We start from the raw sequence: 22,870 nt of genomic DNA, 5'->3' as shown, positions 1-22,870 counted from the left end.
TCCCCTCACTTCATACACTCCCTGGTGATCTCACTGGGTCCTGTGGTTTTAAATGTCACAGAGCATTGATGAATTCTGAATTGGTTTCCCTGGCATGGACCATTTTTCTTACCAAGATCTTTCCTTGGACATACAGGGAGGTACCTCTATTTCAGATACCTAAGCCCATTGCCTACCTCTCAGTCCACCTACTGTGGGAAAAATAGAACCTGGATTTTACCAAAAATGTCTGCCCTTTCTTCCTCAGCCTTTCAGTAAATGGATCCAACCCCCATCCAGTTTATCTGGTCAAAATATCTAATATTCATGCTTGCTTATTTCCTTTCTCTCCATCCCCTCATTCAGTCAATCAACACATCCATTGACCCTGCCTCCAACAGTTGTCCCAAATCAGCCTGGCTTCTAACAGCTCTCCTCACTTCCTCTGCTGCCTGCTCTGTCTACCCTTCCTGGAACCCCCAGCAGGCCACCCCAGCACTGTGCACCCCTTTCAGACAGAGCTTCGGTCAGCCCACCTCCTCCCATAGCCACATGCCTGCCCAAGCCAGTCATGGTGGTTCTCTCTGGTGGTTGCTTTAGGGTAAGCACGTGATGCAAATCTGGCCAAGGAAACTTGAGGGGGAGTCAAGGTGGAAACCTGAGGGGAAGTCAAGCTGGAAACCTGAGGGGAGGTCAAGGCGGAAAACTGAGGGGAAGTCAAGCTGGAAACTGAGGGGAAGTCAAGCTGGAAACCTGAGGGGAAGTCAAGGCGGAAACCTGAGGGGAAGTCAAGCTGGAAACCTCAGGGGAAGTCAAGCTGGAAACCTGAAGGGAAGTCAAGGTGGAAACTGAGAGGAAGTCAAGGCGGAAACTGAGGGGAAGTCAAGCTGGAAACCTGAGGGGAAGTCAAGGTGGAAACTGACAGGAAGTCAAGGCGGAAACTGAGGGGAAGTCAAGGCGGAAACTGAGGGGAAGTCAAGCTGGAAACCTGAAGGGAAGTCAAGCTGGAAACCTGAGGGGAAGTCAAGCTGGAAACCTGAGGGGAAGTCAAGCTGGAAACCTGAGGGGAAGTCAAGCTGGAAACTGAGGGGAAGTCAAAGCAGAAACTGAGGGGAAGTCAAGGCAGAAACCTGAGGGGAAGTCAAGGCAGAAACTTGAGGGGAAGTCAAGCTGGAAACCTGAGGGGAGGTCAAGGTGGAAACTGAGGGGAAGTCAAGGCAGAAACCTGAGGGGAAGTCAAGGCATGAGGGCTTTGGGGAGAGGCTTACTTGTTCCCACAGCTCAAGCACAAGGGAGTCCCCCCTCTCATGCTCCAATGCAGCACCTAAAGCTGTGCCACACAACCACAGGCTGAGGGCTGCAGGGCAGGTAGGGTAGGGTTTGAGTGCTCCATGCCATCTTGGGACCATGGGGTGAACCTACCCAGGAAACTCCCCCAAGGGCCTTCTCACTGTGTCAATAGTAGCTTTTCCTTACTAAGCAGCCCCATTCCCAATTGGGGTTTCCTGTTAATGCTGCAGAAAATGTCTCAACCAATGTACAGATGGTCTTTAAAAGTATAAATCAGATCATTTTACTCTCCAGCTTAAAATCCTCCACTGGCTTCTCATGGAATAAAACATCAGCTTCTCGCCATCATCATGGGGCCCTGCCAGCCCAGCTCCTAACATCTCTAGTCTCACCTCTGACCACTGCCCCCAGAGGCCCCCTCCCTAACTCCGTGCTACTCGTTCCTGGCTTATGCCCATAGCATCACCAAAGTCCTGATGAGGGAAAGGTCCTTCAAATTCAACCCTGACCCCTCTCTGCCAAGACCCAAGCCAGGCTGTCAGGGCCAACACCTCACACTGACCTCCTGTCCTTCCAACAGTTGGACTCAGCTGAGCTCTCTGCCATGTTAATAAATACTCAGTGACCGAAGCTACAAAAGCAGAGGGAGGACACAGAGGGAGAACATAGTCTGGACATGACTCACCCTTCCCTGGTGGGCCAGGGTCCTTGGGAGCCATAGTGGAAAGGATAGAGGCTATGAGCAATGTTTTCCCTTAAGACCAAAGTTGGCAGAAACTCCAAGGGCCCTGGGAGCAGCAGCGCCCACCACCAGGCTCAGGAACCCCTCCTTAGGAGTTCATCCGAGCTGTGGTGCATTCCAGAAGTTGGGATTGAGACAAAAAACAAATACACTTATAGCAGCTGTTTCCAAAACGGCCTGCTGATGCCTGTTTACAAAATGCAGCCATGACTTGGCGTCCTCAAGAGACTAGATAATTAAACAGAAAACAAGCTGTATTCATTCATGTCTTGCAAGACCCAATGGCTTCTCTGCTTTGCACACATGAAGCCCAGTCCCTGCTCAGAGAGGGCATGGCCTGGGCTGCAGGGTGGAGGTAAAGGGAGAGACACATCAGGGACAGGCTCCCTGTCTGGCTTTTGCTGCTTGGACACATTCCAGACCCTGTACAGTAGAGGACTGTGTCTGTCCCTCTTCCTCAGCTGAGGCTGTGACACAAAAGTGCCACAGTTTAGAAATCCTCTTCTCATCTTATTTACTAAAGAGGACAAGAGCGTGCTTGTAAACTACATTTCAGATCATACGCCTTGAGAAGGCTTAGCGACTATCAGTTGAGACAGAGGTGGCACCCCATGACTGTGTGTGGGTCCCTGGAGCTCCACTCCCAGCTCGCCTCATCACAGGGAATGGCACTGTAGAATGCAAGAGGATGGAGCCAGGAGCACAGGAGGAAGTCATCCTGAACACCTTTCCCTTGCCCCTTCATCCACAGCTTCCAAGCCCCAGACCTTCCTCTTCTCCCCATCTCCATAATCATCACCTGTCTCCCCTGAACCCCTGCCTCAGCCTCTTGGATGGTCTTGCCACATCCTCCCCTCTCTCCTAGTGGTCCATTATTCCCACAATAGCCAAAGTGATCCTTTTAGCATGCAAATGAGATCACAGCCCTTCTTGACCCAAAATCCTTCCCATCACTTTCCATTGCTTTAAATTAAAACTATTACATCTTCCCTTTAAGGAACCATGGCTCTGCCTATTTCACCTGGCCACCTTCTGCCTCTCAGCATCTGGACCACGCACACCTGCCCTGTTCCCTGCACTTTGGCCACACTCGCCTTCTTCAGTTCTCAGAGCATGCTAAGTCCCATCCAACTTCAGGGACTTTGCACGAGCTTTCTCTGACTAGAACGTCCTCCCCCTCATTCTTGGCCTGGTTTCTTCTCATTTTATAGATTTCTACTTAGATATCTCCTACTCAGAAGTCTTCCACCACTACTCGCCACTTGCATCTTTTTCTTTATCTATATATACATTTTGGGGGCTTCCCAGGTAGCTCAGCTGGTAAAGAATCCACCTGCAGTGCAGGAGACCTGGGTTTGATTCCTGGATTGGGAAGTTCCCCTGGAGAAGGGATAGGCTATCAACTCCAGTATTCTTGGGCTTCCCTGGTGGCTCAGATGGTAAAGAATCTGCCTGCAAGGCGGGAAACCTGGGTTCAATCCCTGGGTTGGGAAGATCCCCTGGAGGAGCGCATGGCAACCCACTCCAGTATTCTTGCCTGAAGAATCCCCATGGAGAGAGGAGCCTGGTGGACTACAGTCCATGGGGTTGCAAAGATTTGGATGTGACTGACTAAGCACAGAACACCACATACCCTTTTTTAAATTGAAGTATAATTGATTTATCATGTTGTATTAATTTCTGCTGTACAACAAAGTGATTCCAATTTACATATGTGATGTCATATGATATTTGTCTTTGTTTTTCTGACTTTCTTCACTTAATATCATCTCTGGTTTCATCCATGTTGTTGCAAATGGCATTATTTTGTTTTTTTACAGCTGAGTAGTATTCCATTGTATATATGTACCACATCTTCGTTATCCATTCATTGGTCAGTGGACACGTTTCCATGTCTTGTCTGTTGTGAATAAGTGCTGTTGTGAACATAGCAGTGCATGTGTCTTTTTGAATTATAGTTTTGTCTGGGAATATGCCCAGAGTGGGGTTTCTGGATCATATGGTAATTCTATTTTTCATTTTCTGAGGAACTGCCATACTGTTTTCCACAGTAAATGCACCAACTTACATTCCCACAGCGTGGAAGGGTTCCCTTTTTCTCCACCCTCTCTCCAGCATCTGTTATTTGTAGACTTTGTGATGGTCATTCTGACCAGTGTGAGGTGGTGATACCTCACTTTAGTTTTAATTTGCATTTCTCTAATAGTGAAGCTGAGCATCTATCATGTGCCTATTGGCCATCTGCATGTCTTCCCTGGAGAAATGTCAGCTAAGGTCTTCTGTCCATTTTTCGATTGGGTTATTTGATTGTTTTTGTTGAGTTATATGAGCTGTTTGTATATTTTAGAAATTAAACCCTTGTCACTCACATCATTTGCAAATATTTTCTTCCATTCTGTGCATTGTCTTTTCATTTTGTTCATGGTCCCCTTTGCTGTTCAAAAGCTTTTAAGTTTGATGAGGTCCCAAGGCAATGGCACCCCACTCCAGTACTCTTGCCTGGAAGATCCCATGGATGGAGGAGCCTGGTAGGCTGCAGTCCATGGGGTCGCTAAGAGTCGGACACGACTGAGCGACTTCACTTTCACTTTTCACTTTCATGCATTGAAGAAGGAAATGGCAACCCACTCCAATGTTCTTGCCTGGAGAATCCCAGGGACGGGGGAGCCTGGTGGGCCGCCGTCTATGGGGTCGCACAGAGTAGGACACGACTGAAGCGACTTAGCAGCAGCAGCAGCATTTGTTTATTTTACTTTTATTTCTCTTGCCTCGGGAGACTGACCTAAGAACACATTGGTATAATTTACGTCAGAGAACGTTTTGCCTATGTTCTCTTCTAGGAGTTCTATGGTGTCATATCTAATGTTTAAGTCTTTAAGCCATTTTGAGTTTATTTTTGTGTATAATGAGAGGGTGTGTTCTAGCTTCATTGATTTACATTCAGTTGTCCAACTTTCCCAGCCCCACTTGCTGAAGAGACTTTTTCCTGTTGTATATTCTTGCCTCCTTTGTCAAAGGTTAATTCATACCTTTGAGTATAAACTCATACCGTAAATTATGAGTTTATTTCTGGGTTTCTCTCTATTCTATTCCATTGATCCATATGTTTGTTTTTGTGCCAATAACACATGATTTTGATTACTGTAGATTTGTAGTATTGTCTAAAGTCTAGGAGGACTAGGCCTCCTGCTTTGTTCTTTTTCTTCAGGATTGCTTTGGCAACTCTGGGTCTTTTATGATTCCAAATGAATTTTAGGATTATTTGTTCTAGTTCTGTGAAAAATGTCATGGGTAATTTGGTAGGGGTAGCATTAAATCTGTGGGTCGCTTTGGGTGCTATGGCCTTTTTAATAATAATCTTCCAATCCAAGAGCATGGGTTGTCTCTCCATTTCTTTGAATCATCTTCAATTTCCTGCATTAATATTTTATAATTCTCAGCATAGTCTTTTACCTCCTTAGTCAGATTTATTCCTAAGTATTTTATTTTGGGGGTTACAATTTTAGAAGGTATTGTTTTTTAGAATTCTCTTTCTGATGTTTAATTGTTGGTGTAAAGAAAGGCAACTGACTTCCATATGTTTCTTGTATCTTTATATCTTGCTGAATCTTTTATCAGATCTAGTCCTTTCTGTGTGGAGTCTTTAGGATTTTCTATACATAGTATCAGATCATCTGTATAAAATAAGAATTTTACCTTTTCCCTTTCAACTTAGATACATTTTACTTCTTTTTCCCATCTTCCCATACTGTGTTGAATAGAAGAGGTGAAAGTGGGCATCCTTGTTCTGAATTTTAGCGGAAACATTTTCAGCTTCTCACCATTGGGTATTATATTGGCTGTGGGTTTACCATAAATAGTTTTATTATATTGAGATATGTTCCCTCTGTAGCCATCTTGTAAGAATTTTTATCATTAACTGAATGTTGAATTTTGTCAAATGTTTTTTCTGCATCTGTTGAGATGATCATGTGGTTTTTTCTTTTGTTTATGTGGTGTATCACATTGATTGATTTGTGTATGTTGAACCATCCTTGTGAACCTGGGATGAATCCCATTTGATCATGGTGTAAGATCTTTTTATGTCTTGTTGAATTTGCTTTGCTAATATTTTATTAAGAGAAATGAAAGTGAGAGTCACTCAGTCATGTCCAACTCTTTGCAACCCATGGACTATACAGTCCATGGAATTCTCCAGGCCAGAACTGGAATGGGTAGCCATTCCCTTCTCCAGGGGATCTTCCCAGCCCAGGGATCAAACCCAGGTCTCCCGCATTGCAGGCAGATTCTTTACCAGCTGAGGCCCCAAAATACTGGAGTGAGTAGCCTATCCTTCCCTGCCCAGGAGTTGAACTGGGGTCTCCTGCATTGCAGGCAGATTCTTTACCAGCTGAGCTACCAGGGAAGTCCTGGTGGTGTCTTTTTTGGTGGTGTCTTCAGCTGGTTTTGGTATCAGGGTTGTAGTGGCTTCATAGAATGTCTTTGGGAGTGTTCCTTCCCTTCAGTTTTTTGTAATAGCTTGAAAAGAATCAGTATAAGTTCTTTGTATGTTTGGTAGAATTTGCCAGTGAAGCTATTAGGGCCTGGACTTTTATCTATAGGGAGCTTTTTAATTGCAGATTCTATTTCACTTCTCGTGATTGGTCTGTTCAAATTATGTTTCTTCTTATTCAGTTTTGGTGGGCTGTATGTTTCTAGAACCTTGTCCATTTCTTCTAGGTTGTCAAATTTGCTGGCATAGAACTGTTCATAATATTCCCTAATTATTTTTTATATTTCTGGTATCAGTTGTTATGCCTCCTTTTTCATTTCTTATTTTGTTTATTTGGATCCCTTTCTTTTCTTCTTGGTGAACCTGGCCAGAGATTTGTCCATCTTATTTATCCTTTTAAAAAAGCTTTAAAAGCTCTTGGTTTTTATTAATTTTAATCCCTACTTTATTTCCTATCTGATCTTTATTATCTCCTTCCTTCTGCTGGCTTTAGGTTTTCTTTGTTCTTCTTTTTCTAATTCATTTAGATGGTGGGTTAGGTTGTTTATTTCAGATTTTTCTTGTTTCTTAAAGAAGCCCTGTATCATCATTAACTTCACTCTAAAAACTGCTTTTGCTGAACCCCATAGATTGTGTATGGTTGTGTTTTCATTGTCATTTGCTTCAGGTATTGTTTAATTTCTTCTTTGGTTTCATCTTTGACACACTGGTTTTTCAGTAGCATGTTGTTTAATCTCCATGTAATTGCTTTTTCTTTCTTTTTCTGTGGATGATTTTCTAGTTTCATGTCATTGTAGTTAAGAAAGATGCTTGAGATAATACTCTTAAATTTGTTGAGGTTTGTTTTGTGCCCTAGCATATGGGCAATCCTAGAGAATGTTCTGTGTGCACTTGAAAGGAATTTGTATTCTGGGTTGTTTTTTTTTTATGTAATGTCCTGAAAATATCAATTATGTCTAACTGTTCTATTATATTAGCATAATTTAGGATCTCTGTTGCTTTATTGATTTTCTGTCTAGAAGATCTGTCTATTGATGTGAGTGGAGTGTTAAAGTCTGTTATTGTATTCTCATGAGTTTATCTGTTTATGTCTGTTAGTATTTGTTTTATATATTTGGGTGCTCCTACATAGGTGCATAGGCTTCCCAGGTGGTGCAGTGGTAACGAATCTGCCTTCCAGTGCAGGAGCTGCAGGAGATGTGGGTTCAATCCTGGGTCAGGACGATTCCCTGGAGAAGGAAATGGCAACCCATTCCAGTATTCTTGCCTGGACAAGAATGGACAAAGGAGCCTGCTGGGATACAGTCCATGGGGTCACAAAGAGTCAGATATGACCGAGCAATTCACACACACACACACACATACACACACTCGTCCCCTACATATTATGATTTTGATGTCTTCTTTTACATCTTTATGTTCATCCTTCCGCTGTTCATTGTGGTTATCTTCACTTTCACAGAAATTTTTTTAATATGCGTACTGGTTTATTTAAGTGATTTTCTTTATAATTGTGATTTTCTCCTTTCTATAGATTCTTACGTTTTTTCTATTTAGAGAAGACCTTTCAATATTTTCTTTTAGATAGATTTTGTGTTGCTGTGTTCTTGTCTGAGATATTCTTTCTCTCTCCTTCTCTTCTAAATGGGTAAAGTATCCTAGGTTGCAGATTTTTCCCTTTCAGGACTTTGAATATATCTTGCCACTCCCTTCTGACCTGCAACATTTCCATAGGGAAATCAGCTGACATCATTCTGGGGGTTCCCTTGTAATTAACTCTTTGTTTTTCTCTTGCTGCCTTTAGAATCCTCTCTTTAACTTTTGCCATTTTTTCTATAATATATCTCCGTGTGGGTCTGTTTGGGTTTATCTTGTTTGGGACCCTCTGTGCTTCCTATACCTGCATATCTGTTTCCTTCTTTAGGTTTGGAAAGTTTTCAGCCATAATTTCTTCAACATTTTCAATCCCCTTTCCTCTTTCTTCCCCTTTTGGCATCCCTATCATGCATAGATTGTCATGCTCTATATTATCTCATAGGCCTCTTGTTTTGCTTTCTTTTTTTGTTTGTTTGGCTTTCTGTCTGCTGTCCTGATTAGGTGGTTTCTGTTATTTTGTCTTCCAGGTCACTTATTTGTTTTTCTGCATTATTCGTTTTGCTCTTCATTGCCTTTAGCTGAGCTTTTGTTTCTGCCAATGAATTTTCTAATTTTTCTTGGTTCTTCTTTATAGTTTCCAGTTCCTTTTTACAATACTCTGCAGTTCTTTTGCTAGCCTTTCTTAATTCCTTTAATATTTTCATTATCTCCTTTTTGAAATTGGTGTTTGTTAGAGTGATGAGATCTGTTTCATTGTTCTTTAGGGGAATGCTCTTGGTCTTTTAACTGAGAGTTCTTCTGTGTCTTCATTTTACTTGTATTTCTCTTACTCTGTGAGTTTAGGAGAAACAGTTATCTACTTGGTCTTAGAGGGCTATTTATATGTGTAGCTTGTATGGGTTTAATATGTGTGGTGTGAGGCCTATTTTTAGTATTGATGCCTGTAGCTTCTTTCCTCAATGTGTGCTGGTCATTATCCGCTTGACAAGAGATGTGCAAATGCAGCAGCTGGTTCCTAGTCCTGGGGTTCTCAGGGGGAGTGGCAGCTCAGGCATGCCCCCAGAGTACATGATGGGAGCAGAGGTATCTCCTGCACTCCTGGAGTCTGCAAGGACAGAGGCAGAAGCTTACAACCACTCATGGTTGGCAGGCAGCCGCAGTGGCTCACGGCCACCCCTGGGGACTGTGCAGGCAGTGTCCTGCCATCTCTGAGCATGTGCAAAGGGAAAAGGCTACAGTCCAGGTCCTTCCCCTCTCCTACTGCATCCCTTAAACAATGGCAACTGGCCACTAAGGCAGCCTTGGTTTCCTCTTCATACACCCTCAGTTGCAGTCACACTGGATTCCAGCCTCCCTAAACTGTTTCCACACAGCCAATCCCAGTCCTCGCTCTGCTTCATCTCCAGAGCTCTAGTTCCAGCCTCCAAGAAGACTGTCTACACCCATGGTTGCACATCTCAGGCTGGGGAGTGCTGGACAGCAGCACTGACCATCTGTGTATTTCTCCCTCTGCTCCGGCTGCCACAAACTGGCTGCTGCATTTTTCCCTGAGGCTCTGAAGCTCCCCTTCTGTCCCAGCTGATCTCCCCTCCCGTGAGGGGGCTTCCAGGGTGTAGGAACATTTCCTCTTTCACAGCTCCCTCCCAGGGGCACAGGTCTCATCCCAATTCCTTTCTTTTTTTCTTTTCTCCTACCTGGTCACATGAAGATTTTCTTGCCCTTTCAGCAGTCTAAGGTCTTCTGCCAGCTTACAGTAGATATTCTGTGAGAATCGTTCCTCATGTAGACATATTTTTGCTGTTTGTGGGAGAAGATGAGCTTCATGTCCTACTACTCCACCATCTTGATCCTGAATGTCTCCACCTGCATCTTGATAGGGTTCCCCTGCCTTTCTCTCTCTCACCATCTTGTTCCTTCCACCCACAGAGCATATTATATTGTGTAATTGATTTACACGTTCTCTCCCATTCTGCCTTTAGATGTCACCTCCCTTGGGCACAAAGTTTGAACTCTAATATTGAAAGCCGTGGAAATAGCTATGGGATGAGAGAATGAGATCCCTGGATAGATGTCCTGGGGATTGAAACAGAAGTTAGATCTCCTCTTGTCAGAGGATTAGCAGAGACTTCCTGACTCAAATGCCTTGCCCTCCCAAAGGTCCCTTCCATATCTCATTAAAATTTCTTCCATGGAAGTAAATTAACTTACATTTCTTTCTCTTGGGATAGGGGATGGTATATTAGATAATCAACACCAGATGCTATAGAAACCCTAAAATCTCAGTGACGTAATACAGTAAAGACTGACTTCTCACCTTTATCAGGTCTGATAGGGTTATGCAGCTCTCCTCCAGCAGCAACTAGGAGGCTATGTTATTTGTTCTCACAAAACACCTGGCCATGCAGTCTCCATGGAAGGAACAAGCGAGCATGGATGATAATCATCTTTTGGTCAGAACCTATCGTATATCTATATCCTGGCTCCAAGAGGGGCTGGGGAATAGTCTTAATGAGTGCGCAGGAACTGGGAAATGAATTAGCATCTGGGAACACATGGCATGGCACCCTCATGCTAGTCAGATCAAAGGATGATGGATGATGGAAGACAGGGTTCTCCAGAATACCAGAACCAACAGGATGGATAGATGGATGGGTGGATAGATGGATGAATGGGTGGATGGGGAGAAAGAGAGATCTATTATAAGGAATTGGCTCACATGATTTTAGAGGCTGGGAAGTCCCAAGATCTGCAGTCAGTAAGCACAAGACCCAGGAGAGCCAATGGTGTAAGTTTCAGTCTGAAATCTAGCAACCTCAAGACGCAGGAAGAGATAATAAGGGCTCCCATGGTGGCTCAGTGGTAAAGAATCTGTCTGCAATGCAGGAGGCGCAGGTTCGATCCTTGGGTTGGGAAGATCCCCTAGAAGAGGAAATGGTAACCACTCCAGTATTCTTGCCTCAAATATCCCATGGACAGAGGTGCCTGGCAGGCTACAGTCCATGGGGTTGCAAAGAGTTGGACATGACTGAAGCAACTGAGCATGCACTCACTGAAGGGGAGAAAAGACCTGTGTCCCCTCTTGAAGACAGTCGGGAAAAGAGCTCTTTCCTTACTCAGACTTTTTGGCTTGTTCAGGTCTTCAGTTGGCTGGATGAGGCCCATGGACACTAGGGAAGGCAATCTGGTTTACTCAGTCTACTGATTCAAATGTTCATCTCATCCAGAAACAGTCTCATAGATACACCAGAATAATGTTTGACCAACTCTCTGTGCACCCCATGGCCCAGTCAGGTTGATCCATAAAATTAACCATCACAATGAGTGCTTGTGTAGCCAGACATGTTCAAATTCTTTTGGTCAGAACCTGTCGTATATCTATATCCTGGCTCCAAGAGGGGCTGGGGAATAGTCGTAATGACTGCGCAGGAACTGGGAAATGAATTAGCATCTGGGAACACATGGCATGGCACCCTCATGCTAGTCAGATCAAAGTTGCCTGCTCACCTCCACCAACAGCTTGTCCAGGAGATTCTAGATCCAGTCTTTGACATCTGTATGAATTTTTGCAAATTCTGAGTAGCTAGTATATAATTGGATAAGATAATACAGTCTTTTCCCTACAGTCACCAAAAAACAACTCTGTGTTAAAATACTTTGCTTCTGCAAATATCTTGAGCAGAGGTGCTCCCATCCCTTTGGGAGCAGACTCGGCAGGAAGTGGGAAATACATAGACTGGCTGGCCTGACTGAGGCTCCCCCAGGCACAGAGACCAACCAGGGAGGGACCACATAGCCTGTTGACCAGGAGGCTCTGGGCTTTTCACCTCGGCACTGACCCTGTTCTTCCACTAATGCCTCAGCTGCCTGCCACACCCATGGCACCCAGAGCACCCTGAGACAGTGGCGTCACAGCCTTTGGATGCTGAGCTCAGCTCTTACCTCTCCTCACCTGCCCACAGCAGTCACCTTGTGCTTTAGTTTTCCCAAATACAAAACGGTTCATTGGCCAGAAGAGACAGAACAACCCTAGAGTTTGGAGAATACCCAGGTGACCTGGCTCCTGCATGGGCACCCCCTGCCTTGCAAACAAAGAGAAGGCTATGCCAGACCTGGGCTCCTTGGGAACAAGACATGAGTTAGCCTTCCACATCCACCCCTGTAGGACCCACTGCTGGGCACATGGGAAGCTCTACCAAAAGAGGTTGATCAGGCTCTGCAGGAACCAGGGCTCTGCACCGGGGTCTGTGGACAGGCTCACGGGCGTGCTCTACCTCCAGGTGACACTTCTCTCCCTGCTTAGCCAGGAGTCCCAGGTTAGCAGGCTCTGGGCATGATCTGCTTTCTGGCATATTCCCACTGTATCCTAGTACATAGCAAGTGCTCAATATATAACTGTTGAATGAACACTACCCTAACTGTTTACTTGCTTAACATTACTTATTAAGCCCTTTTATGTGCTAGAACTGTGCTAGGTGCTGGGATACAAAAGAAATAAAAGAGATATGGTCTGTCTTCATGCAGCTTATAAAGGTGTCTGTTTAGATCAGAGAGCAGAACTTAATAACTAAACTGCATGCAGTTTGAAGAAACCCCAAACAACATAAGTCAATTGAGAAAGTAAATTACCCCCCAGATCTGGAGGTAATTAACTAGTAAATTTATTACCCTCCCCCAAATGAAGCATGCCAGAGGGAATCCAACAGTGACACAAAAATGGAATCTTATTATGCATAAAGAAACGGGAAATTTTGAAGGAGTGCGAGTCTAGCTGGTCTAGGCCTCCTGCCTAGGCTGGACATGCCCCAGTGCTCAAAATATGCGGGTTGAGATGAAAGACCACGTGTTCCCAGCCTCCCACCCATAGAGTTTCAGTAGACGTTTGAAGGGAGCCCAGAAAGGCAGGTTCTGGTGGAGGGGGCCAGGGGAGTCACAAAGCACCCTCATCACCTCCCCACAGCAGCCCTGCCCTGTAAATGCCAGGGGAGGCCATCAGGTCCAGGCAGTTAGACATTGCCTGTCTCCTACTTGGTCAGATGGCCTTAGGCAACACACACTCTACCCTGGTTTCTATCCCACTCACCATCTCATAGCGTGGCCCTGGTCACAGGAATAAGACCAGATTAGTAGAGACTGTCACACGGGCCGCACCTGCTTTGGCAACTCCCAGGCCAGTGGTGGGGAGGGGGCTCCCCCAGGGCATGGGAGAAGCACATTGCTTGTTGGAAGAGAACAGTGTGAAAAGAGGCCTCCTCTGGTAGGTCTCTGAGCACCTGGTCTGGGGTCTCTCTCCAGGCCTCCCTGGTTCCCAGCCAGCCCCTGAGCCCAGGTTTGCCCTGAGTCAAGCTCAGTCCACACAGGGATGTGGGAGTCAGTAGACTGAGCTTCGGACAGAGTCTTTCCACCAAGAGCATCATTTGAAAAATGGCAAATGTCCAGGTAGGAATGTGTTCCATTAGTGCATTTCTAGCATAAGAAAACTAACACCAACTTGACAGGAATTTGAGAAATTTAATTTCTATTGCTGTGAAGCAACAGAAGCCTGCTTGAGAGGGTGCTGATGGGTTTATGAGTGTCTCATCGAGTTCAAGTCAGTGTGAGAAATAGTGCCTGAGATTAAGGGAAAGCTGTAATAGGAACTAAAACCCAGTTCTCCCATGACTCAAATTTTATGGCCTTCTGCTTCCAGGAAGGGTGCTTGTTCGCTTGCTCGTGGTGGGCCCATTAATCCCCCGCACCGCCCCATCTCTCCAAGCTCCAAGGAGCACCGAGGGCATGTGTATGGAGAGGGAAGTGAGGGCTGTGTCTGGAAAACCAAGGGCATTGCCACTCTGGCTTGAAGGGCCTTGAGAGCCAGCGACGTGTCTCCCAGGACTGCACCTGAAGCCTACCTGCCTTGTGTCAGGCACTATGCTAGTTACCAGAGGGTCAGACAGCCCAGGGGGGGACCCCCACCACCATACAGTGTGCTGAGTGTGATCTCGGGTGTCTCAGCCTGTGTCAGCTCGAAGCAGAATCGCAGCTCCTGGACCAGAGAATGAAGCCAGGCTGAGACAGTGAGAGTGTCAAATCCTAGTCACTAGATCACCAGGGCCAGTGGCCAGTGACAAGTTCTGCTTTGGAGAAAGGAATTATTAAGAGGTGGAAAGAAGTGAAACAAGTAAAGCATTTATTAGGAGGAAAAAAGTAAGTGTGGATAGATATACACGGGTGGGCTCAGAGAAAGAATCATGCCTTTGCTGCTGCTGCTAAGTCACTTCAGTCGTGTCCAACTCTGTGCGACCCCATAGATGGCAGCCCACCAGGCTCCCCTGTCCCTGGGATTCTCCAGGCAAGAACACTGGAGTGGGTTGCCATTGCCTTCTCCAATGCATGAAAGTGAAAAGTGAAAGTGAAGTCGCTCAGTCATGTCCGACTCTTCGCAACCCCATGGACTGCAGCCTACCAGGCTCCTCCATCCATGGGATTTTCCAGGCAAGAGTACTGGAGTGGGTTGCTGTTGCCTTCTCCAATCATGCCTTTGGGGTAGTTTAAATCACTTATATCGGGCAGGGCTTCTGGTTTCCCCTGGCCAATCATCTTGCTTTGCCTGGCTCTGAGTCCACATTTGGTCTGATTCAGCACAGCCAACCATGTGCATACACATCTCTTAGCCAGAATGGATTCCAGGGCAAGGGCTTCTGGGAAATTGATGGAACATATTATGGTCTGGAGACCTCTCCCTTCTCTGACCTCTGAGGAACCTTTCTGTGCACATGTAGTTTGGGAGAGCTCATTGACTTCAAGAATGAGAAACCTGTGATGTCTCAATCTTTTATCCGAGCAGGACTCAGCTCTGTCCACAGGGGACAGCTGCTCAGCCTGGGCCCCATCTATCTTCTGCCTCAAGTGAAGGAGGAAGGTCTCTCTTATGCTGAGCAACCCACGCTGACTTTGGTAGTCATGGCAATGCTACCTGAGCCACCTCCTTCCACGAGGAATAAGGGGAAGCTGACTAATGTCCAAAGGCTTGGCCTATAGGGAGACAGATGTCCCAAGCTGTGAGGAACCCTGATCTCCCTTGCCCTCCTCCAATTGCCTACCGCCTGGCAGCCTTCCAGTGTGGCTCTTACAGCAAGGACATCATCTCTCTGTGGGCTGCTCTGCCAGCAGTGCTGGACAAGCTCCCCAGTCCAGCCCTCTCTTTCTAGAGACCCTAGACTCTTTCTACAGATATCTTCTCGCCCCGAACCTGACCGGAGCCCCCAGCCCAGCCCTCTGTCACTGTCCCCAACATACTCTGGGCACAAGGCAGGTCTTGTTGCTCGGTGCCCCAGAAACCTATGGACACTTCCCACAGAGTGGCCCTGGAACCACAGATGGTCAGCACCATGGGAGCAGCAAAGTCATAGTCAAGAGTTGGAAGGAACCCTTGCTGGCCCTTCCACAGGCTGCTCCCTGGAGGGCTGCAGTGTGGCTTCTCCACCTCCCTCTCCGATGACTCTTGACCCCACCAGAGCAAAGTCCAGGTCCAGACACATCTGAGTCCCCTCATCTATAGGCGTGCCCGGGCAGTGATGAGCTTCAGCCCACAGTTCAGTCAGTGTGTTCACTGAACACGTATGAGGGCCGTCTCCACAAATCCCAGACTTCTTGGCCCTCCTCCAGTCCCCATCACAATGGGAAACTTAAGAGGATTGTGGGGTCCCCTCAGCTGGTCCACACCACCACCACAAAGCCCTCTGCTATCGCTCTGTAGTGAGCAGGCAAGTAGTCGCGCATGCGTGCATGCATGCTAAGTCACTTTAATCATGTCTGACTCTTTGCTACGCTATGGACTATAGCCAGCCAGGCTCCTCGGTTCATGGGATTCTGTAGGCAAGAATACTGGAGTGGGTTGCCATGCCGTCCTCCAGGCGATCTTCCTGACCCAAAGATCAAATCCGCCTCTCTTACATCTTCAACACTGGCAGATGGTTTCTTTACCACTAGTGTTACCCGGCAGGTTGGGGGTAGGTGCAATAACTGAGATCACATTTCCTTTTGATGACTCTCATTGTCTGCACAACACAGCTCCACCCATCTTCCCATTATCATCTTTCACCATGCCTAGGCTTCCGGATGGGGCTGTGAAGGGATGGAGGGAACAAAAGAGGACCTCTCTGTGTGTCTTCAGTGGCCACAGGGTATTGATCTGCCCAATACACCCTGTTTAGCATGACATTTGACCCCACCTCTAACCACCCAGCACCTGGTCCAGAAGTGGTCACATGGCCCAGGGCTGTGGGTCAGCCAGTCCTGTGACTGCAGAGCACTTCATCACCTGGCCTGGGAGACTGCTTCGTGAAAGAACATAGGAGATGAGTCTGGGTAATCGGAGTTCAGTCCATGCTTTTTTGCAGGGCCCTTAGGAAAGATCTGGGCCCTTTGTCCAGGATCCCACATACAGGGACAATGTGAGCATGAGGCCACCCCTGGACTCCTTGCAGCCATGCAGAGAGTGCCATTGTCAAGGGCCCTGGATGCCTGCAGTCTCCTCCACCCCTGAGCTTTCCCAATTACGGGCATGAAGATCAACCCCTTTCTTTTTTCTTTTCCTAAGTGTGTTGAGCATTTCAGAGAATTTCTGTTACTTAAGCCTGAAAAGTCATGACAGGTTCACCAGGACAACTTTCAATCTTCTTCACCCAATGTCTGTCTAAGTTTCCCCTTATGTGAAGACTGCAGGGTCCCAGAAACATCCCGTGAGGTCATCCTAGAGACTGGGGCTGAGGGTCTCAGAATAGACAAGTAGAAGGTGCCAAGTAGGCACAAGCTTAGGCCCCAAACCACAGTGGGATGGGAGCCAGCAGGTATGATTGAGTCACCTGGGAAACTATGGGGCGAGGTCAGGGACTGTTCTCAATTCGTGATGAATCTGGGGGTGATGGGGAGCTGCTGGAAGCTTCTGATCAGAGCCATGATATACTTGCCCTCCAAGTGGTGACCAGGACACTCAGGAGCAACAGGGACAAACTAGGGGTTGGGGGAGGCGGTGACCACACAGGAGGTTCTCAAGGACCCGTAGGGAGAGGAAGGCAGGGCTCAGGGAACATCAGGAGGGAACCCCTGGGGGCTTGGCATCTGTTCATGCTGCCCCTTGAGGCATCATTTGTACCATCACGGCAGGGAACAGAGGCAGATGGTGCTGGGGAAGCAGCAACCAGGCACTGGCAGGACAAAGGAGGACGAACAGGGACGTCTGCTCAGAACCGTGCACGCAGAGTCCAGAGCCTAAAAGTTGGCCAGGCCCCCAGAGCCCTCCTAGACCAACCCTTCATGACTCAGCTGGGGACCAGGGATGGGAAGGGACCTGCCCAAGGCTGCCTGGGGATCTCCAGCAGCACCGGGGGCCAGGTGTCCGAAGCCACAGCCCCACATCTGCGCAGTTCACTCGAGCCCCCACCTGGGAGGCTGCCTCATTCTTTCCTCACTGGGAAATCACCCTGGGAGGTCACTTAGCAGGGAAGTGGGGCCTGCCAGGGAACATGTGTTGAACAGTAAAACACCGGCAGTGAGGAGCAGTTCGTTGGCCATAAATCTCTCTAGAATTTTTAAAGGACCTAGGGAATATTGACATGAACTAAATCTAATAAAACATTCATTTAATTAAACTTTAAATGATCCAAATATTTGCTGTTTGGTTAATATCTGTGTAGCTGACAGGAGCAGAATTATGATGGTTTTGTCAGTATTCACGCATTCTAATTTTGCCTGAGTCTTTCCTGTGAAATCGCACATCTTCAGACATACGAATGCTTGGGTGCATGCTCAGGAAAAAAGTGGGAAGCAGCCGTCCCAGCGGTGGATGGCGAGCCACACAGGCTTCCCACTTGGGTTCGTTTGCTTGTTTGTTTATTTTCAGCCCTGTGCTACAGGCTCCTCCAGACATTTTTCTACAACTGTTTAAAACACAACTTTGTGTTTCTGAGTGTAGAGGGAGGCATACGGCTGGCTGTCCTCTGCCACCTCTGGTCCCCACTGCAAGGGCCCCTGGTCGCCCTGCCCACAGGCACCCTCAGCAGGGATCAGCGTCACTGTGCTCCTGGTCTGGGCACTCTCAGCCCAGTGGAGTCCAGAGTCCCATGCTTCCCAACAGTTCAGCCTCCCAAGCCCCTGCTGGCACAGTTAGGCTCAGGTCTGAGAGCCCGATGCCGTCCTCAAGTACAGAGGCCCAGAGCGCACCATGGCCCAGCCATGAACCACTGGGCCCCTCCACTCCACTCAGGATCAATGGAGCTCTGGCAGATGAATGCAGACCCTGGCTCTCTGCCGCGTCCATGTGGTCACTCTAGGTGCGGAGGGGCGCCAGCCAGGTGAGGGAGGTTTCAGCCTCCTCTTCAAGCCTCCTTGGTTCCCCTCACCTGCATACAAGCAAGCAAGTTCTCTGCCCTTCCCGCTGTGTCCCTCCCTATTCCCCGGGGGATGAGGGGACTTTCCACGCCCCTTCCCACTTCCATAGGGCCTTGAGGCTCATCCCAGGAGGGAGAACAGTCTCCTCTGTACTTGGGCACAGCGGGAGCTAAACAATATTAGTAAATCCCTCTCCGCGTCTCTGCCCTTCTGAATTTCTGAAACCTGGGTCCTGCTACAGGAGGGTTAGTGCCTTCTTTGCCCTGAGCAATAAGCCTCATGACTCAGAGGTGGGAGGGCAGCAAGTTGAACATGATTTAAGAGGGAGCTTGAAATGCATCACTTTAGTGTTTATAAAATATTATGCCGTTTGTGTCTGCATCAATCACTCGGTGCTTATCTTTTCCTCATGTGGCTCCCTCACCAGGAGTCCCATTTTTCCTGTGTGTGATTGCCCCCTCTCCACTGGCCTGTTGCCTTTTTTTCCCTCTCTATTTCTATTTCCTTCATTTTTCATTCAGCTATCCAACGAGCACTGATTAAGCACCTAGTGTATATCTTGTTCATCTTTGTGGGCCCAGGGCTGGGCCATGAATGTTTGTAGTTGGGGGAAGGGCTTTGCTGCCCAGGGCTGGACTGGTCTCTACTGCACCAGCTCTCACCACACCTGCTCTGCGATGTGTGGCACCTGTGATGGATTTTGCTCCCCTTCTCCACCGCCCCCCTCCCCCCGACACACGCATACTAGCAAGAGTGTGAGCCTAGATGTGCTGCCTGGTCACAGCTCAAATGTGTCCCACTAAGTTGCAGAGCTCAGGTCCCAACTCTGGGCCTTGCTCCACACCTGTCAGGGACCCCCAGGTCCTAGCACCCTTTGCCAGCATCCTAGAATCAACCCAGGCCCCCAGAGCCAGCCTGCCTCCCTCCGCCCGTGCTGCCTCCCCAGGCTGCCCAAGAAGATATGAGGGAAGGGCAGTAGGGAGGCCATGCAGTCAGCGAAGCTAGCGACTCCCCACTCCAAACCTCATCCCATTTTGGCATTTGAGTAGCCTGAGTTTAATTTTTTTTTTATTAACCCTGAGAATTCTGAAAGGTCTGTAATTCTGAAAGGGAGATAATTCAGACCCTCCCCATTTGCCTGACAAGTGGTCGGTCTTAATGCCAGTTATCAAGTGTGAAGCGGCAAGGATTAGTCATTTGTGCAGCCCAAAGTACACTTCAAAAAAATTAAAGGCTGCAGTGCACGGTCGCTGAACAGAAACCCAAATCCAAGTTCACAGGCTCCTTAGGCAGCAGCAAACCTTCAAAGGTCAGCCAGTTCTCTCCCCAGACTGCAGACAGTGCAACCTTTAATTTGCCCCCAGGTGAGCAAGAAACCTGTCGGCCCAGCCAGCGGAGCTTGACTGCACTTGGCAAGGGCCGGGCTCCATGGGGCCTGGTGAGCGCAGGGCGGGGCGGGTGCATCTGGCTCCCCACTTTCAGCGGGGCAGCCCCATGGCCCCAGCATCCCACCTCCCTGGCTCCATTCACAGATCCACAGCCCTGACACTTCCCCTGCGCTGGCTATGGTTCCTGACCTGATGTGACTCACAGAGCCCTTGGAGCGTTTGACATAAATCGTGGCCCCTCTCCCAGGAGTTGTGTCCATCTGTCCATTTAGCCAGCCCACTGTGGATAATGCTCCTGATCCCTGAAGTTCCCCAGGCCCCTGACCTGCAGTAGATCCCCTTGGCCACATCCTTTCGAGTAGAGACTTCACCCCCGTGGGCCTGCAGCTGACAGCGTCTCCTTTCCCTGCAGAGGTGGTACAGCTCAGCCTCGCCCCCGAGGAGCGGGTCAGTGTGGCCACAGTGACCGTGGGACTGAGCACGGTGCTGACCTGCGCCATCCGCGGAGACCTGCGGCCGCCCATCGTCTGGAAGCGCAACGGGCTGGCCCTAAACTTCCTGGATTTGGAAGACATCAATGTAAGTCACCAGGCTCTGTCTGAGCTCAGCTTAGTGGGAGCTGCAGGGCCAGAGGGCTTTCTTTTCATATCCCCCGTTGGTGCCATCCAGCCTGCTGTCTGATGTCTGGAGTTATCAGTCCCACCTTGTGCAGAGAATAGGATGGATGGATGGTGTCTGCAAACTTCCAGCCAGGCCCAGAATAAGGTGAATACTAGGGGGAAGTCTGGTGGATGGGGCAGGAGGTTCCCGGGAAGGGGAGAGCATCTGGCTTGTGGGGGAAGATGCTCTCTGTCTCCCAGGGGAGTCTCTAGATCCTGAAGCTGGGAAAGGCACAGACAGCTGAACACTGGGGAGAGGGCATCCCCTGTGGAGGGCAGAGGTGGCCTCTGGGATGGTTGACTGGAAGGCAGGGGCAGGGGGCGAGATAAAAGAAAACAAGATCAGACCAAAGGGACCTGCCCAGGGGTCTTGTTTGCTGGGCAAGGAGTATGAATGTGATGAGTTGAGAGGAAAAAGAGAGTTCCTGTGTCCTCACAGCCCAACGTGAGCAATGGGGGGCCTCCTGGGCTCTGAGGGCCCCAGGCAGTGTGCACTGGGGTCCCAGCATCACCCCACTCTGCCTCTATGACTGGACAGTTTCTTAAACGTATCCTCAGGGAATTAATCTATTAGAAAAGCAATGTTAGTGGTGCCTCCCTTCTGTGGGCCTTGAGGAATAGAAGGATTGAAGAGTCTGCACTGGCCCTGGTTTGGCACAAGGAGGGTGGGCAGCGAGGGGGCTGTGGTTTCCCAGGAGTTCATGTGAGACAATGGAGTAATGTCACCCATGCAGGGTGCTGCCAGGATGGTCTATAGGTCTTGAGCTACAGTGACAGGAATTCAAGTTTCAGGCAGAAGACAAGCAGCCCTGGTCTCCTTGGCTCAGGACAGGCCAACCCAGAATGGGCCACTTGGCCCCAAGAAGGAAGACCTGTGGAGTCAGTGGTCAGTTCACACTAGCAGCTGTAAGGTAGGGGTGAAGGTGCTGCAGCAGAGAGAGCTGGCCTGGACCATGTGACTCCATGAGCTGGACTAGCACAAAGGGCCAGAGTGCACCCGAAAAAGAGACCAATCGGAACTGCTTGGATGGAGCACCACTCCAGCCATCAGCCCTGCCCTGCACTGGAGTGACCCATCACATCAGATACTGAGCTCCCTGTCCCTAGAGGCATACAAGCTCAGGGTCATGGTAAACAGTGCTGCCAGCCACAAGAAGGCAGCTAAAGCCCATGACCTTAAAGATCTCATCCAGCTCCGAGACTGCTTTGTGGAAAGAGAGGGTAACAGAAATCACAAAGCTGGGACTCTGCTACTCTCTGGGTCCCTTTGGATGCACACTGAAGACGGTCGGGGAAGCAGATGGGAGAAGGGGCTCACTCTGGAGCCCAGCCCTGGGCAGGGCTGGGCAGAAGTGCCCTTCCCCCACCTTTGTCACACCAGGCAAGATGGTTTCCTTGCAGTTTCCCCTCTATAGTGAGCACAGACAGTATCCACCCACCTCTGAATGTCAGTGCCAGCACAAGCCTGGTTGCTTGCTGGTCAGGTGGTCAGTGGGCAGAGTTCTTCCTCTGAGCCTAAGATGCCCAGGGCTGGCCTGAGATCTTAGCAAGGGAAGGCAGTGTCCTGCTTGTGAAGACTAGGGTGTGTATGTATGTGTGCATGTGCTATGTGTGTTTCTGGGGTGCACGTTTGTGTGTGTGAACCTCTCAAGGTGGGTTGTCAGCTTTTAACCACGATTGGCCAGTGGTGGTTAATTCAGATCTAGGTCAGGCCCGCCTGTGTCTGAACGTCCATGTGCATTGCTCAATGCTCTATTTAAAGACATTAGAAATAGAGGCAAAGGCAGAGCTCCTTTTAATATACTTGCCATCAGTTAATTAAATTACTTTGAGTGTCTTTCCCCTCCCTCGAACATGCCTCCAGCACCAACTCAATTGCATTTCTACTTTTCACAGAGAGGTTAGCAATTTGGGTAATTGTGGTGCAACTGGAGATTAATGGCCTCTCGTTACCTCCCAGGAAACACTTGCTCCTCTGGGCAAGTGAGCAGCCTGCGAGCAAGCAGGGCCCTGTGCTTCTGAGAAACCCCCAAGTGAGGGCGCAGGGCAGGGCTAGCCCCACAGGGATCCTGGCCCGATACGCGCAAACACACACACAACACACTCACACACACAGACACATATACATACACACACATGTATACCTGCCTTCAAGAGAGGAGAGAAACAGCACAGCCTTACTCATGAAGGGCACAAACAGGCTCCAGGGTCAAAGGGACCTGGGTTTAAGTCTCATCTCTACCACTTACTGGCTTAGCGACCTTGGAAATGGCATTTGACTTCTCTAAGCCTCAGTTTCCTCTTCTGTGGAAAGGGGATGAATAATAGATCCTGCCTCACAGCAACCCACTCCAGT

General features: G+C 48.4%; 1 protein-coding gene across 1 annotated transcript in view; it reads left to right on the top strand.

Moving 5' to 3' along the window:
* The window catches only part of FSTL4 (follistatin like 4), a 537,703-nt gene that overhangs the window by 459,931 nt on the left and 54,902 nt on the right, over positions 1–22,870 (top strand). The window contains exon 7 of the mRNA XM_055553669.1: positions 20,268–20,434. Within this exon, the coding sequence (XP_055409644.1) occupies positions 20,268–20,434 (167 nt within the window). The remainder of the gene's footprint in view (positions 1–20,267; positions 20,435–22,870) is intronic.

This window comes from Bubalus kerabau, chromosome 1, assembly GCF_029407905.1.
Source record: "Bubalus kerabau isolate K-KA32 ecotype Philippines breed swamp buffalo chromosome 1, PCC_UOA_SB_1v2, whole genome shotgun sequence".
Lineage (NCBI taxonomy): Eukaryota > Metazoa > Chordata > Mammalia > Artiodactyla > Bovidae > Bubalus > Bubalus kerabau.
Note: the sequence above shows the minus strand (reverse complement) of the source record. Positions and strands in the feature narration are given on the sequence as shown.